The sequence below is a fragment of the Anas platyrhynchos genome, chromosome 1 (assembly GCF_047663525.1).
Source record: "Anas platyrhynchos isolate ZD024472 breed Pekin duck chromosome 1, IASCAAS_PekinDuck_T2T, whole genome shotgun sequence".
Lineage (NCBI taxonomy): Eukaryota > Metazoa > Chordata > Aves > Anseriformes > Anatidae > Anas > Anas platyrhynchos.
Window position 1 is genome coordinate 1,893,721 of NC_092587.1, and position 15,563 is coordinate 1,909,283.

The window sequence follows — 15,563 nt, forward strand, 5'->3', positions numbered from 1 at the left end:
GTGTACTGGCAGGGGATGGACATGTAGGTTTTCGGGCCGTAAAATATATAAAGCTGTATATAAATGTATATAAAGGGTCATATAGTTCAAGGCTAGAGGAGATTGCAATGAGGAAAGACCTCACTGGTCCGTCCTCAGCCCCAGGGTGGAGGGAGGAGGTGGTCATGGCACAGAGATGCTGTTATCATGTTGGTGTGTTGCCTGCTGGAGATGTGTGTACGAGGGGGAGATGATGGTTTATTTATTTAATTTTTGCTTTTCAGGCCTCAAATTCTCATCCTAAGTCCCAGAGTTGTGACCAGCTAGGAGCCCTGGCCACCCAAACATGGGCTTGCTGGGGCTGAATCCAGATTTGCTGCCTCCTTTGGGTGCCCAGAGGAAGGATGGAGAGGAGATGCCTCCACCTATGTCCTGCAGATGTCTGGTGGGTCCATCTGCCAACCCTTCAACCAAGGTTCCCTCCAACCTTGTCCCCTGCAATGTCCCCCCTGGGGGGCTTCCCAGATGAGGCTGGTGGGAGATTTCCTGCTGTTGGCAAATGTCTCCTGGGGAAGGAGGGCCAAATTTCTCTCCATCTCCCAAATTTCCCTCCACGTGCTGGGATGGAGGACAGGAGATGGAGTTTCATCTTGGAGGTGGGCTGGGAGGTGAAGAGAGGAGGGGTTTTGGGGGAAGTTTAAGGTGAAGGGGTGGGCGCTGAGTGAGCTGGAATTCGATGGAGGGTGGATGAAGGGGACCAGGGTGAGCGGGGTGAGCTCTGGCAGGGATGTGAAGGGGAACCCCAAGTACCTGGAAAGGCAGAGTGGTGGGGATGGACAACATGGACAGACCCAAGGATGGGTCTGAAGTGACTGGGGAGGAACCTGCAACTTTTGGGCTCCAAACTCACCTCGAACAACTGGGGAGAGAGGCAAAGCCACCCCACATCCTGGGGATGTTCCCTGAAGGACCACGTAGATAGGGGTGATGGACTCCTGGCTGAAGGTTTTGGTGGGGAACCGGGTGGTTGCAGGCTGACCTTAAAATCTAGACCTTAAAATTTTGTCCAGCAGGACAAACTGGGATCCCCTTAAATTTTCCCTTCCCAATGCAGCAATGATTGTGTACGGGGCTGTGTGTTGGGGGACTTGGGAAAATGTAGGGGCTGAGACAGGCGAGGTGGAGCTGGAGGTTTTGGAAAAGCCCTGAATGAGCATCTGGGGGAGGTGACGGGACAACAACGCGTTGGAAACTCAAGAGATTGTAGCTTTAATCGGGACCTTCCCACGGTGACACGTCCCCTTGCCCTGCTGCGGACACCAGCCTCTTCCCCAGGTGTGGAAATGTCCAGGAGGAGGAATTGGGGAGGGAGATCGGGAAGGAGAGAAGGAGGAAGAAGAGATATGAAATTTACGTAGCTCTATGGGTCAAAAATATACAACACTGCTATCGTACACGGCTCTCAGTCCCCTCTGGCCGGCAGGCCGGGGGCCGGGTGGTGGCCCCGTGCTCCCAGCCCTGCTCCGAGTCCCCCCGGCCCCGCGGGGGTCACTTTCGCCGCCCGATTTGGGCCATGAGGTGCGCGTTGGCCGCCGCCTTCGCCCTCAAGTTCTTGGCCTTGGCGATGTTGAAGAGGATGTTCATGATGTTGGTGGGGACGTCGAGGGAGAGGGTGACCTTGGTGCGGCGGTCGCTCTTGGCCCGGTTCTGGTACGTCTTCCCCTTCACCTGCGCCTGGGAGCTGTATTTGTAATGGCCTTCCCCCGGGAATGTCCTTTTCCCTCTGTCTTCCTCTCCCTCTCCTTCCTCCTCCTCCTCCTCCTCCTCCTTGGAGGCTTCCTCTGAGGGGTGATAGTTGTAGCCACGCTTGTCCAAGACGGCGTTTTCCTCCGGGAGGCTCTTCTGGGCCTCGGCGAGGGCGGCGTTGAGGCAGCTGAAGATGGAGGCGGCGTTGTAGAGGCGGAGGGCCCGGCTGGTCTCGCTGGCGCAGAGGAGGGCGAGGAGGAGCAGCAGCTTGGCGTGGGGCATGGCGCTGGCCTGCCCGGTTGGAGAGACCGAGGGGAGGGCAGAGATGGACATAAACTTCCCCGGGGGGCACCCAGCACCATCATCCCCCCGTCCTCCCACGTCCCATCCTCCTGGATCCCACCCAAAATCCCAGCTAATGCTTAGGGCAACGGGGAACGAGCTGCTTCAGGGCCTCCTCCTCCACGGTGCAACCCCCAAACCCTTGTTTATTTTTGGGGTGGATGTGCGGTTTGATGTCCCAGGTGCTTTGCAAGGCTGAACGCTCTGTGGAGGGGAGGATTTGTCTTTTTTTTTTTTCTTTTTGTCAACTGCCTGTTGTAGGAGAGCTTGTTTCTCTTGTGGGCACCTCCTTGCCTGGGGAAATCCCGTTGCAGTCCCCGTGAAGCCCTCTCCACCTTGCTAATGCCTCCACCATGTGTGCTACCAGCTGCTATAAAGCTGAGTTTTCCTTTCAGCTCCTCTCTGCCCAAAATACAGTCATTTTGGTGTCCCGAGGAGGTTGATTATCTTAGGATAACCCCCGTGCTGTGCAAAACCTCCCTGTTTCCAAGTCCTGCCTCTCTGGGAAGCAACCCATCTCCCCCTACACCCACCCATCTGCTCGAGAGGGCACGCCTAAAAGTCCATAAGGGATTTTCCGGGGGGTCTTTGCTTTTATAGGGGACAGACAGGTGTCCCCACCGAGGACGGGAGGTGGGATGCCATTCCCAATCTTCTGGCCCCATCTTGTGGCAAGCTCACCGCACGACAATCCCTGTCCAGGTTGGACAAGTCCCCTTGGGTACGGGGACCTCGCTTGGGTCCTTCTAGGGTGGGTGTCCCCCAAAATCCGATCACCCCCTTATCCCCAGGAGCTGTCACCTTGGACCTGCTCCCCTGTCACCGAGTTTCAGCCTCTAATTTGCTGTCCCTTTGGAGATCAGGGCTGGTTTGTACCCTTAACTCTGCCCTCGTTGCCCCTCTCTGGGGGAGTTTGGGGCAGATTTGTCCCCTTAACTCTGCCCTGTGTCCAGACAGGAGAAGGATGGGAAACGACCCGGGCAATGCTGGCAAAAATGTCGCTGTAGGATGGGGGAACAAAACCAATCCCGGGCACACAACACCCCTGTGACGGAGACCTGGAGCCTGAAGCTCTCCTTCCTTCAGCCCCAAATGTGAAATTTAAATCTTTAAATTTAGAGTTTGCTTGCTAAAGCTTAATAGGACAAGCATCTTCCACCCCAAAACGTCCCTCTTTGCAGATTTGCTTCAGCCCCATAAGATGCAGCCACCCCAGCGAACTCCTTGTGGTCCCTGCTAGCAGTATGAGGGGAATTAAGGCATGAATTTAGAAATCTCCATCCTTCCTCACCCCTGCCTGCAGCCCCTGCTCTTTGGGGGACCGTGCGTGTCCCCAGGCTGCCATCCGAAAAGCGGGGACGGCTCTGAGAGCTGAGCCAAGCTGGCTCGCGAAGCCACTGCCCTCTCCGTGCAGCCTCTCCCCGCTACCTTGCCTCCCACCGATACTGAAACGGGTTTCAGTACCCACGGTTTGGCTCCACGGGCATTTGCTGCTCAGCAAAACTTGTTGGGAACCTCGGCTGAGCGAGAGGAAAAGCAGGACAAAAAGCGAGGCAAAGTAGCAAGGAAATTCAGCGCCCGGGCAGCAAGAGCTAATTTTTAATATATAAAATATAAATTTTCACAGGGGTTTTGCTCCCCTGCCAGAAATTTTTTTGGATTGCTTCCAGAGAAATCTGGAAGAGGATCCCCCTAAACTCCCAAAAAAAAGCAGGAAAAGAAGAAAATCTGCCTGCGGCAAGGTTGAGGAATTCGGAGTTAAATCTGCTGCTGCCGGAGGGTGGAAATTGCCGGGATGCCCGTGAGAGATTTCCAGGCATTACGGTGAGATGGAGCCGGCAGCCCCGGCAGGACAGCTCTGCCTCTTGGCTTCGGAGAGAAAAGTAAATCACTCCAGCAGGGCAGCTCTGGCAAACTGGGGACAAAGCTATTTGCTCCTCGGCAGCAGAGGAGCATTAAGCTGATATATATATATTTTTTTTCCCATCAAAAAGTAAGTCTAGAATAAAATAATAGAGTGGATGAGACCTGTAAGACTTTAAAAACTTTCTGTCTGACGCCGCTTTTGCTTCCCTAACGAATGCCTCCTGATGATGCTGATTCCCAGGGCTCCGAAATCCAGGCTGACCCGACGTGGACGGGGCTGTGCCCTCCTCTCCCCTCTCCCCTTTAACATCAGCAGCGATTTGCGTCCCCGCTTCCAGATTTCCAAACCCTTCCCCTGCCTGATCTACCTCCAAAAATTGTTATAATAACCCAAAAGACATTTCACTGGTGGTGGGGAGCCTCTTACAGGATTTTGAACTGCTTTTCCCTACCCTGCTCTTTTTCTTTTCTTCCTCGCAGAGAAACGTGGAACCTGATCTCCCAAGGAAAGCACTGAAATATTTAAAGTTTGTGCAAATGAAGCCGGCTGCTGGTGAATAAATGAAATCCAGGCACTCACCTGGCAGTCCTCGGTGCTCGGGATGGGAAGGGGCTGCTGCTCGCTCGGCTGTCTCACTCCGAGGAGAGAGGCATCAGGCGCCTTCCCCTGAACTTCTGCACCCTCGCTTTTCTTTTATTGTTATTAAGAGGGCTGTGATATTTTTTCTCTCTATGGAAACGCTTTTCCCCTCCCTTGTGTATATATAAAAATGAGTGATCACGGGGTTTGAGTCGTAACTCCAGACGTGGAGCCTTCGTTTGGGCATGATTTCATTAAAATGAAATCAGAGGGAGCTGGCAACGTCACGGGGCCGGCGGTGCCTCTCCCCATTCAGAAAGAGGAAAAAGGGGGGCAAAAAAGACCTCTGAACCCGACGACCCGCTGAGAGTCACCCGAAAACGGGGCTGTCGTCAGCGCTGGGACTTTGCAGGATCACGCAGACACGTTTCCCCCGCTCCTCCAGGTAGCTGAGCACTCCCTGCAAGGGTATTTTAAATGCAGAAGGTTTTTGTGGCCCCTAAGGAAGCCTGTCTGGGTTTTCAGCGTTGATGAGCAGCATTATCCCAATAATTTGGGCTTCTCTTTGATGCGTGGGGCTGGTGTACCACCTCGGCAGGGTTTTGCCCCAGTGTAGTGCCCTAAAGCCCCATCCACAGCCCTTCAAGCTCCCCAGACCCACTGAGGTCCAGCAGAATTAACTCCGATTGCCCCAAGGCAGCAGCCAAAAAAAAACCCAAAAAACAACAGTTCGTGGTTCCAGTATTGCTCCAGTCCTGGTGAGGTCAGTGAGGTCTCCTGCAATGCCTCACGGTGCTGGTTTGCGAGCAGAAATGGGTTTGTGCTGCAAAGAGGATGGGGATGGAGATCTCCCTGCTGGAAATGGGGTTTCTCCACATGGTCCTGGGCTGGGGCACCCCAAAAAATCAGGTTCCTGGTGCAGGATCCTCCCAAGGCTGGGCTGGGGGCTCCTGGTGGATCAGGGAAGGTACAAATCCCACCAAACGTGAGGAAAACCCTCTAAGACCCCCCACAAAAGTTGTGGCAGCCAGAAGTGCCTCTGGGTGGGCTCGGAGTGACAATGGGGAGATGTTCTCACTCCTGGACCACAGCAGTGGTCACGGGTGCTTTTTGGAGAAACGGAGCCGTGATCTTCTTGGATCTCCCAGCTTCTCATCCAGCCCTTGAGGTTGCTGCCCATCACGGTGACTGGTGAGGGTGGGAGCTCCCCGTTGGCTTCAATCCCTGGTAGAACATTTTCCCCTTGACCACCTCCAGCTGTTGGCTGAGATACTTCGGTCCCATCTCCCCAGCAACTCACTTTTTTTTCATTTTCTCTTGAAGCTTCCATCTCCTGGACTGACATCTCCGTTTCCCCTTTTTCAACGAGACCTGGAAGGCAAATCCGTGGAGCCTTTGGTCACCAAACCTGCCTGCAGATCTCCGTGCAAAAACCTGGATGAGAAACATCGTCGGAGGGAACCACCACCCTGCTCCTTCCCAGCAAGAGCGAGGGAAGCCACGGCTTGCAGTCCTCGCTCCTCTAGCTCCAACAAACTCTTGCAGGCTCATTTATTGCAGCAGGATGAGCTTCCTCGAAGGGCTTCCAGGTCCCCAAAGCTGCCGAAACCCTTCAGCTCACCTTGCGTGGTGAGGAAGCGGTGATGGATGGAGCTATTTCCGAAGGGTCCCTGGCGGTGGAGCTCCATTAAAAATGATTTCCCTTTGCTCTCGTTGCAGATAGGCGAGTGCTGATTCTCAGCAACCTTCGGCTTGCTCGGGTCGTGTCCTGCCTTTCCTCATCCTTGGTGGGGCGAGAAGGGCTTGAATCAGCAGCAGTAGCTGGTGTCTTAATGAGCATTGGTGGACCAGGTGGTGCCACATCCCTGAAGCTTGGAATAAGTTACCTAAAACCATTTAAAATTATGCAATTCCACCTTGAGGCTCCAACTCAACTCCTATGGGTGCTTGGGGTGAATGGTGAGAGCTTCACCAACGTTTCTACCCCCTCGTGCCTCTTTGGAGAGATGTGTTCTGCATCTTCTTGCTCCCTGGGGGCTTCAGATATTGGCTGTGGTTCCTCAAAAAGCTCAGGAGACCCTTAGACCCTGTTGGCCTCACACCACTGGCAGTCCTACAAGCTTCAGAGTGGGTTAGGGACAACCTCCCCACCTCCTTCCCCCAATTTTGTGGGGCTGGGGGTGAAAGAAAGAGGCTGAGCTTGTAGGTGCATCTGGGATGGGGGCTCTGGGTGCCGACCTGGCCAATGGGTGCTTTATGAAAGGGGTGGGGGCACTCAAAAATGGGTGTCCCTCTTCCTCTCAGAGGGGGATGTCACCATCCCAGGTCTCTTTGAGGTAGAGGAGAGTTTTAAAAGGGCCGGGGGATCCACTGGGTGGCATTTTGGGCTCAGTTGTCACCTGTTTGGGGATCATTAGGGCAGCACTGCTCCTGGCATGGGGTTTGGGTCTGGCATCCCCTGGGACTGAAGGTAGGGCAAAACAGGCACCCCAGAAACCAAATCCTGGAGCAACCCAATGACATGAGGACCTCATGGCCCTGATCACCTCCGGCAATTTCAGGTCTTCAGGTCAAAACTGAAACTCTGCTATTGCCAAAAGCTGGGAACCCATCATTCAGACACCCAGGGAAGGGAATATAGGATAGGGAAAGGAGTGGTGTTAAACCAGATCAATTAAGCCACCTTAAAGCCCACTTTCTCCCAGAAGTGATGGGGTCTTCTCGGGACATTTTTGTAGTGAACTGAACTATATGAAGACTGCATTTTGGGATGGGGGCAAGGTCTGTGGAGCTGTCTTCACAGAAGTGATGCCGATACACCTCAACTGGGCTGTCCCTTGTGGTGGAGTGGTCGTCCCCTCTCACTGAGGGTTTTTTGGGGCTGAAAGGAGAGCGTGTGAGATGGAGGGAGAACATGCCAGCTTGTAGTTTGCACCCACTGCAATTACTTCAGGCTGTGCCCTTGTGCTTGCTCCACATTTTTGGGAATGGGATCGTCAGCTCTTCTTGGTTGGTGGCTGCAGTGGGATGGGTTGGGGACACTGGGAAAGGGCTGGCCCCCTGTGGGACCCTGAGGGGATGTTTGCCAGTTTTTGGCAGCTTTGCAAGCGTGGGTTCACCTTCACACACTTGGGGTTGAATCTGTCCTTGTTTGGGGAGATATGGTGGTGGTGGATCCCAAAGGTCTCGGGCAAACAGGACGCAAGACCAGACCAAAAAGCAGAGAAGGACTTCCCTTCCCTTCCCTTCCCTTCCCTTCCCTTCCCTTCCCTTCCCTTCCCTTCCCTTCCCTTCCCTTCCCTTCCCTTCCCTTCCCTTCCCTTCCCTTCCCTTCCCTTCCCTTCCCTTCCCTTCCCTTCCCTTCCCTTCCCTTCCCTTCCCTTCCCTTCCCTTCCCTTCCCTTCCCTTCCCTTCCCTTCCCTTCCCTTCCTTCCCTTCCCTTCCCTTTCCCTTCCCTTCCCTTCCCTCTTCCCTCCCTTCCCCTCTTTCCCTTCCCCTTCTTCCCCTTCCCTTCCTTCCCTTTCCCTTTTTTTCTTTCCCTTTTTTCTTTTTCTTTTCTTTTTCTTTTTCTTTTTCTTTTTCTTTTTCTTTTTCTTTTTCTTTTTCTTTTTCTTTTTCTTTTTCTTTTTCTTTTTCTTTTTCTTTTTCTTTTCTTTTTCTTTTTCTTTTTCTTTTTCTTTTTCTTTTCCTTTTCCTTTTCCTTTTCCTTTTCCTTTTCCTTTTCCTTTTCCTTTTCCTTTTCCTTTTCCTTTTCCTTTTCCTTTTCCTTTTTCCTTTTTCCTTTTTTTTCTTTTTTTCTTTTTTCTTTTTACTTTTTCTTTCTTTTTCTTTTCCAAGAAGGAAGCTGGAGCATGAGGGCAAATGCATTTCCCATCATCCTGCAGATCACCACTGGAGCCAGGAAAGGAAACCTATCTCCATCTCCTGTGCCATCAGCAGATGATGGGGTGTATTTCTGTAGCTATTTACCCATAAAATGCTTCGCTCTTCGGTAGGGTCGGTGCAGGACAGTGTCCTGCAGGAGGCAAATCTGCATGCCAGACATGGAGTCTTCACGGTGATTTTATTAGGGGAAAATAGGAAAGAGAAAACAGCACTAAAGAAAAACAAAAAAGATGAAAGAAGTCAAACTGTCTGGTACATCTCTATCGGTCTGCTTTAAACCCTGTTTTAGCTGTCCCCGGCTGGCTACCACAGCTTGCTGATCCCTGCTTTGCTCTTTGCTTTTTTGCAGAGCTCAAAGCATAGATTTTGCTGTAAAAATTAAAAATATCACGGCATAAAAATAACCCTTGACCCTGGAGAAAAGACACTCTCGGGAGCTCATTTGAGACAGAGGGGAGTATGACCCAAACTCCCCAAAGTTTCTCCCCAAATTACCAAACTTGTAAAAAATGCAGGCTTTGTCACGAGCATCCTCACTGGTACCCCTTGTGCGTCTGTCTCTCCAGGAGCAGGACACCTTCCCACCTCTCCGCAGCCTCTCTTGCAGTTGCCGAGCTCAATTTCCTTCTCTGAATCATCATTTAAGCCTAAATGTGGGCAGCTGAAGAAGATCTTATTAAAATTTCATCACCACAACCGTTCCACTACTGGGAAAAATAAGACCCAGCATCTCGTGGTCGTGGCAGACCAGAAGCCTTGAAAGCTAAAAGCACGCCCCAAATACCAACACGAAACTTTTGGCAGGCTCAGGGAGGAGAAGGCAATGCCACGTGTGGTCCTTTTTAGTATCTCCATCACCACGGCTGCAGAGAAAATTTGGACATGGAGGCACTGCAGGTCCGTAGATGGGCAAAAAGGGATTTTTCTGGGTTGTTTTGACCCATCTTTAATAACTTTTAATACACAATGTGCATTTTTAGGGCTGTGCTGGAAATTCAGGACTGCCCATTCTCCATCTCACCATAACCCTGTAGCAAACAGCTCTTCCTCTCCCCCAAAACTCATTTTTTATGTGGGTTTCTCTGCCCCACGACAAAATTTTAGGGGTGGTTTCACTTCTGCTAGCAGCTCAGCAGCAGCAAGTCCTTGCATTTATCTGCAAAGGGGCTGTAGAGAAGGTGCTGGTGGCTTGGAAAGCCTCGTGGCTTTGGGCTGGGACCTTGGTAGAGAGACAGGAGGGGATAGGGAATGAGGAGGTTGTTCATTTTGCAGGGGTCAAATTGTCACCGACCAAGCCACCTTCTCAAAAACTGCCAGACTTCACCTCTGTCAGCTCTTTGGGCATGAAATAAAGCTTTTTTCTTGATGCTTTCCCTCTAAAGGAGGGACAAAATATAGCATTGGAGAAGGAAAAAATCTCTTAAATCCTCTAATTTTTCTTCCCCATGTGTTTGTAGCAACGTTTTTGTTTGCTATCCCTATCACACCTCCTACCCCTTCTCCAAGGAGGGACTTGCACCATGTGCAGGGTGTGTGCCTGCAGCTACATGGCCACCACGCCTCCCGTTGGAAAGAAACACCCAAAATCAAGAAAAATGCAAGAAATATGACGGTTGCTTCTCCATGGCTGGGTTATATTGCTCCTCCAGCATTTATTTGCTGCAAGGATCATGGCCAAGGGGTGGCCCCTTGGCTTCATGAGCCACGTGGAGGTGCTTGGGGTGGCTTTAGGGGCAGGGTGGGACACATCTCAGGGGACTTGGTGGTGGGGCTCAGGGAGCTGGGTAGGGGATGCCCCAGGCAGGAGATGGGTGACCCAAACCTTACAGATCAGAAGGGATTTCCTGGGTTGTTTTGGGGTGAAACAGGGCAGGACAGACCGACATAGCTCTTGCAGGATCCTGGATGGGGAGAATTTCTCCTTGGTTTTGCTCCTAACCCACCCAGCAATGATGCTGGGGGGTGAAACCATCCCAGTCTTTGCTCTTGCTCACCCCATCTCAGCAGGCAGAGCTGCCTGCCCAACACCAAAGGATTTGGGGGCTTCTTTACCATTTCCCCTCCTTCGCCAGGATGCCACAGCCATCAGGCTGCAATCCCACCCTTGCCATGGGCAGGGGATGGTGCTCACCAGCAGCATCCTCATTTTTACCAGCAGTGATTCTGTAGACCAAAATAACAATGCAGTAATTGCTCTTGCTCCCAAAATGAGCCAATCTGGGTGCTTTTGCAAGATGTGTCCTGCCAGAGCTCGGGTCCAGCCCTGCATCAGCTCCACGTCCGTTTGCCTCCGCAGCATCTCCAGCACCTAAATTACTCCTGCTCTAAAAATACCAGGTAATTAATTTACCTAGCCGGATGCAATTCAGATGGGTGACACGGCGATGAACTTTTCTGTTGCTTTTGACTCTGGCAGGAGCGAAGACGAGGACTTCTGTCAGCTCCCTCCCCATCAGCCTGTCCGCTCCAATCTGCCGGCGCAGCCAGAGGAGGCTGGATGATGCTCGGGGCTCGCGGCCATTTCAGGGGCCGGATCGTTATCGAATTACTCAATTACTCCGGCCCAGCCTCTTCATCTCTCGCCATCCATTTTCTTTTGTCAGGGTTGCCTAGGAACTACCCGCTGACATCGGATGCCGCGCTTGGGCAAGTTTCTCCTTCCCTCACCTCCTCGCAAGGCTCCGCTGGCCAGATGTGCAAGGCAGCACTGAAATCCCAAATATAAGGGGCTGAGCATGCTTCAGCTATAGGTACACAGCCATATACACAGTCCCATGTGCTCAGCTCCATAGCATCCATGCGAACGGGGTTTTGGGGTCACCCATGCCCTGAAGTCCCCCTCCTCTTTGCAAAACTAAGGATTTTTGAAGCTGGTTTTACGTGCGTTAGAGCCCCAGCCTGTGCCTCTCTTCCTATGCCTGGGGCTTGTAGCCACGCTCCTCGCTTTTTTTTTTTTTATTATTTTTTTTTTAATGGCTTTTCTCCAACCTGTGATGTTCAGGAATCTTCTGGCTTCGCCCCGCTTGGAGCAGCCCCAGCTCCCTGCACCTGGAAAGCAGCCGGCTCCCAGCAAACCGCTCGGCCCTAAAAGTCTCCCCTACCCTGCAATCAAATCATTTCAAGAAACTCAATTAGAGTGACGTGACATTTCCAAGGAAACACCGAGGATGCGTTCCGGTAATATTTTGGCCCTGCCAAAGCGGTTCAGATGGCAAATCAATAACGAACGTTTAAGGTTAGACGTATTAAAAAAAAATCGAGTTATCAATTTCCCATTATGCCCAAGCTCCCAGAGCTCTGATGGGAAATTCAAGCTGCGTTTTATACACCCAGCAGAGGACTGAACAGCTTGATCCTATACGCTCGCCTGCAGTGCTGCTTCCCACTTGAGAAGTCTTCCAAGTGCTTTGCAACCCTGAATTAAATCCCCCAGCTCCCCCGTGAGCTGCTGATTTGGCTGCCCTTGTGGGCATGGTTTATGGTGAAGGGTCCTGAGCCAAATCACACCACAGAGGCTCTGCCCCTCTCCTTCAGCTACGGCTTAACCACGAAACCAGGTGGCCAAATCTGCTCCCCAAATTTGGCTTTGGGACACTCCTTTGGGCCAAGCTTGGAGCCCAAAGCTGCCAAGGAATTCCACACGTGGGGAAGTGAAGCCCTATTTAAAGAGATGGCAGTGGGCTTAAAAGGAAAATTGAGTGTGCTGGCCCATTCCTTCAGTGTCCTGGGAATAATGAGGCCAGAAGAAAAATTCCTCATGTTTTCAGGTGGGTCCCAGGCCCATGGGCCATGCTTCCAGGTCCATTTGCTCACCTCTAGCTGCCTCCAAACCTCACCGTGCTGCTGATTCACAGCCATAAAAATTATCTTCAGGCAATTCCTATAGCTTGTTGTCTCTTCAGACTTTATGTCAACTTAACATGCCTGCCAGGTGCCTCCCTGGCCCGCAGAAATGCACCATCCTCATCTCTAAAGCCCTGGTAAAATTGAGAGCTGGAGGTGGATGAGGAAATGTGGGGCTGGGGTCTCTGAGGGAGCAGCCATGGGATGGAGGAAGGCCTCCTGCTCTTGTTTTTGGGAAATAAGTGCCACCTGGAGATATTAGTGAGCTGTCTGGTGGTGGTAGTCCCTCAGAGGGCACCCTGAACTGGAGAGAAGCTCCTGGTGGAAACCCCACATTGGGAGGGCAGAGATAGGGCAGGGGGCAGAGGAGATGTCTTGGGAGGATTTGGTGACCAAAAGGAGGCAGGGACCCAAAGGAGGCAGGGACCCAAAGGAGGAAGGGACCCAAAGGAGGCTAGGATGAGGACACATCCCATATCACCAGAGATGGTGCAATCACGTGTGGGCTCAGTAGGAAGAGGCAGGAATGAGAACCTGTTAAAATGTTCATTTTAACTGTGTTTACAGTGGGTCCCCACGTTCCCATATGGATATTTTTGCACCAGTCCAGCCACAGACTGATTTGCATCAGGAAGGCTCATTGGGGGCACGGGGAGGTTGCAACCAGAGATGTCCCAGCTTGGGTTGATGTGGGTGAACCTTTCTGGGGATGCATCCCCAGCCCTTCCTATGGCTGAATCTCTTTCCCCCAGCTCTTTTAGAGCTCTGAAAAGTGTGAGAGCCCAACAACTTGATCCCCCTTGGCAATGTCCCTCCTAAATAGAGATTTTTATACCAGGGTCATGGATGAACCTGGGGTCATGCACTCTGTTAGGGCTCATTCTCGATGAGAAATTCTTGTTTCTCGATGCCATGGCCTTACCTGGAAGCACAAAAAGGCCTTTTAAAAAATATTATCATTATTTTTTGGGTGGGGTGAGCCTGCAGCCAGTGTTTTGCTCAGCCAGGAATACTTTTTCTTTTCTCAGGGAGTATTTTTTTTTTTTGCTGTGATGCAGCACCTGCGTGTTTTTGCCTGCCAAAATACATTTTGATGCAAAACATCCTTTTGAGAGGAGAGGCTGAAAATGGCACCTGTATCATTTCCAACATTTACCAATATCCTTTTTTTTTTTTTTTTAATTTAAATTTTTATCTTTTCATTTAGAGGGAATGAATCCTGCTCCTGCCTGTACTTCTGCCTGTACACCATACTGCCTGTACAGGGTAGCAATGAGCCAACCCTGCTCAGCCAGGAAAACCTGATCTCAGTCTTCCCAAAATGAGCATCCAAACTTTTAATAAAACCCACCGATAATTTCCTAGCCATCGCCTCCAGCCCTGCTCCACCACAAACCCTCATCTAACCACAACGGTCCCACCAAGGCCATTTGGGGGAAAAAAAGGCAATTCCCAGCACAACCCCTGCAGACACGATGCAATGAGAAGCATCGCATTCAGACCCCACATTTCCTGCCTGGTTGCAACACGGCAGCAATTTTCTCACCTGTGAGGAAGGCAGAACCTTTCACTTCCGCTGTTTTCCTGGCAAATTCTGAATATTTGAGGACCTGGCAGGAAAATTTGTGTTGTTTGAGCTGCTGTGACCCTTCCAGGGGCTGGCGTGCTGTCCCATGAGTGCACTTGGAGATGTTTTTGATCTCAGCTGGATCCACGTGGCCACCAACCCCTGAGCTTTACCCTCCCACCTGATGGACCTCCACACACCTTGAAGTCTTGGGGCTGGCATTTTGCAGGTAGAAGCCAGGCCTGTTTTAAATTTCATTTTTTAAAAAATATTATTTTTCTTGTCATACAATTTGGGACTCACTAAAGGCCCTGAGGAGGTCAGGGCTAAGCTAAAATATTTTCTGCCACCAGCATGGGGCTCAGCCTGCCCACGACACGGGGCAGTGGAAACCCCCAGCTTCCCATCAACCTTTCTTAAAGGGTTACTGGTTCCGCGTGAATTATCAGCTCGGATGATACACAGCAGCATTAACACACTTTTATTTTACAAAAATAAACTCGGGGGTGGGCGTTGTCTGGTTTTGCACGGCAGTTTTCTGAGTAGAGCGGTGCAGTCATGAGCCTCCAGACAAAGCTTTCCGGAGCAATCAGGTGCTTTGCTCTCCTCATATCGCTTTGTTTCCTGCTCATAATTAGTTTTTGATTTTTTTTTTTCCCAACCTCTGTTGCTTCTTCATGCTAAATGGGTTGTCTTACTTGTCCAGTCTCCAAGATGTTCTGGAGGCACTTCTCACAGCTCTGTTTCCCTTTGATTTAGGCGTGGATTGCAGCCGATCACCTCCCTCGGTCTGGTTTTTGAAAGGAAAGAGGAAACAAAGGGGATGTTGGAGGTTGGCTGTAACTTGGGCTTCGTCCTGGGCCTCCCACGTCTGGACTGGCTCAGGAGGCCCTAACGCCATGGGATTGTCTCTGCTGGTCATATCATGACATGTCAGGTACTCATAAAGCAACTATCCCGATAGGGGCCAGCTCTGGACACTCTTTAGGGCCAGCAAGAAGTGGGCATGTGGAGGACACAGGGGCCTGGGCTAATTTTGGATGAATCCCACTCCACAGCAGCTGCTTGTCCCCACAGAGGGAGTGCAGGTGTGGCTCTGGAGATACCTGCAGCTGCTTTGGGAAGCCCACCCTGTGGCCTAACACTCATAGCCTGGACCCTCCACATTGTCCAGAAAGAGGTTTACTTCTTACCCAGTGCTGCTGGGACTGGATTTAGAGCCCTGAGAGTGACTGCCCCTCGTGTAGGAAATAGCAAGGGGCAGGCCACCAAACGTGGGTGGTGACTGGGTGAAATGGGCCAACTGGTCTACCTTGGCTGTCCTTGTGGTCAAGAAAGGATGGGCTCCCCGCGGAGCTATGCCAACACTTGTGCGAGGGGCAAAGAGAGTGGGAAGCTCAGGCTGTGCAAAACCCCTTTCTTATCAGGAGGTTTCAACCGGATGATAACACCCTGTGCAATGGTCTTGCTTTTAAGTATAGCAGATGCCAGTCTAAAAATCAACCAAATACGGGCCACCTAAAAACTCCAAAAGGGACCTGAGCTTGTATATCCCCACCTTTAATTTCCTTGTCTTCATAAAATGCCTTTGAAGACAGAGCAGGTAAACCTCACCAGTATTTTTTTTAATTTATTGTGGAGAGCTAATGCATTTCTCCTGCTGCCCAGAGGGGTTTCTTCCACGCAGAGAAAAGGCTGACAGAGGGATGTCTTTCTAGGAAAGTGTTTCAGCTCATGCCCTGCTCGGCAGTAGTG

General features: G+C 51.4%; 2 protein-coding genes across 2 annotated transcripts in view; both read right to left on the reverse strand.

Annotated features, from left to right (window-relative positions):
• Positions 1-1,224: 1,224 nt before the first annotated feature.
• On the reverse strand, positions 1,225-5,554 carry UCN3 (urocortin 3). The gene is made up of 2 exons (XM_005014551.6): positions 4,514-5,554; positions 1,225-2,016 (listed from the first exon to the last, which is right to left on the reverse strand). Exon 2 carries the CDS (start codon positions 2,005-2,007, stop codon positions 1,528-1,530), a length of 480 nt encoding a protein of 159 aa, XP_005014608.4. The 5' UTR covers positions 2,008-2,016; positions 4,514-5,554; the 3' UTR covers positions 1,225-1,527.
• An 8,762-nt stretch (positions 5,555-14,316) lies between these two features.
• The window catches only part of LOC101790071 (uncharacterized), a 101,240-nt gene continuing 99,993 nt past the window's right edge, over positions 14,317-15,563 (reverse strand). The window contains exon 92 of the mRNA XM_072040648.1: positions 14,317-14,598. Within this exon, the coding sequence (XP_071896749.1) occupies positions 14,585-14,598 (14 nt within the window). The 3' untranslated portion in view covers positions 14,317-14,584. The remainder of the gene's footprint in view (positions 14,599-15,563) is intronic.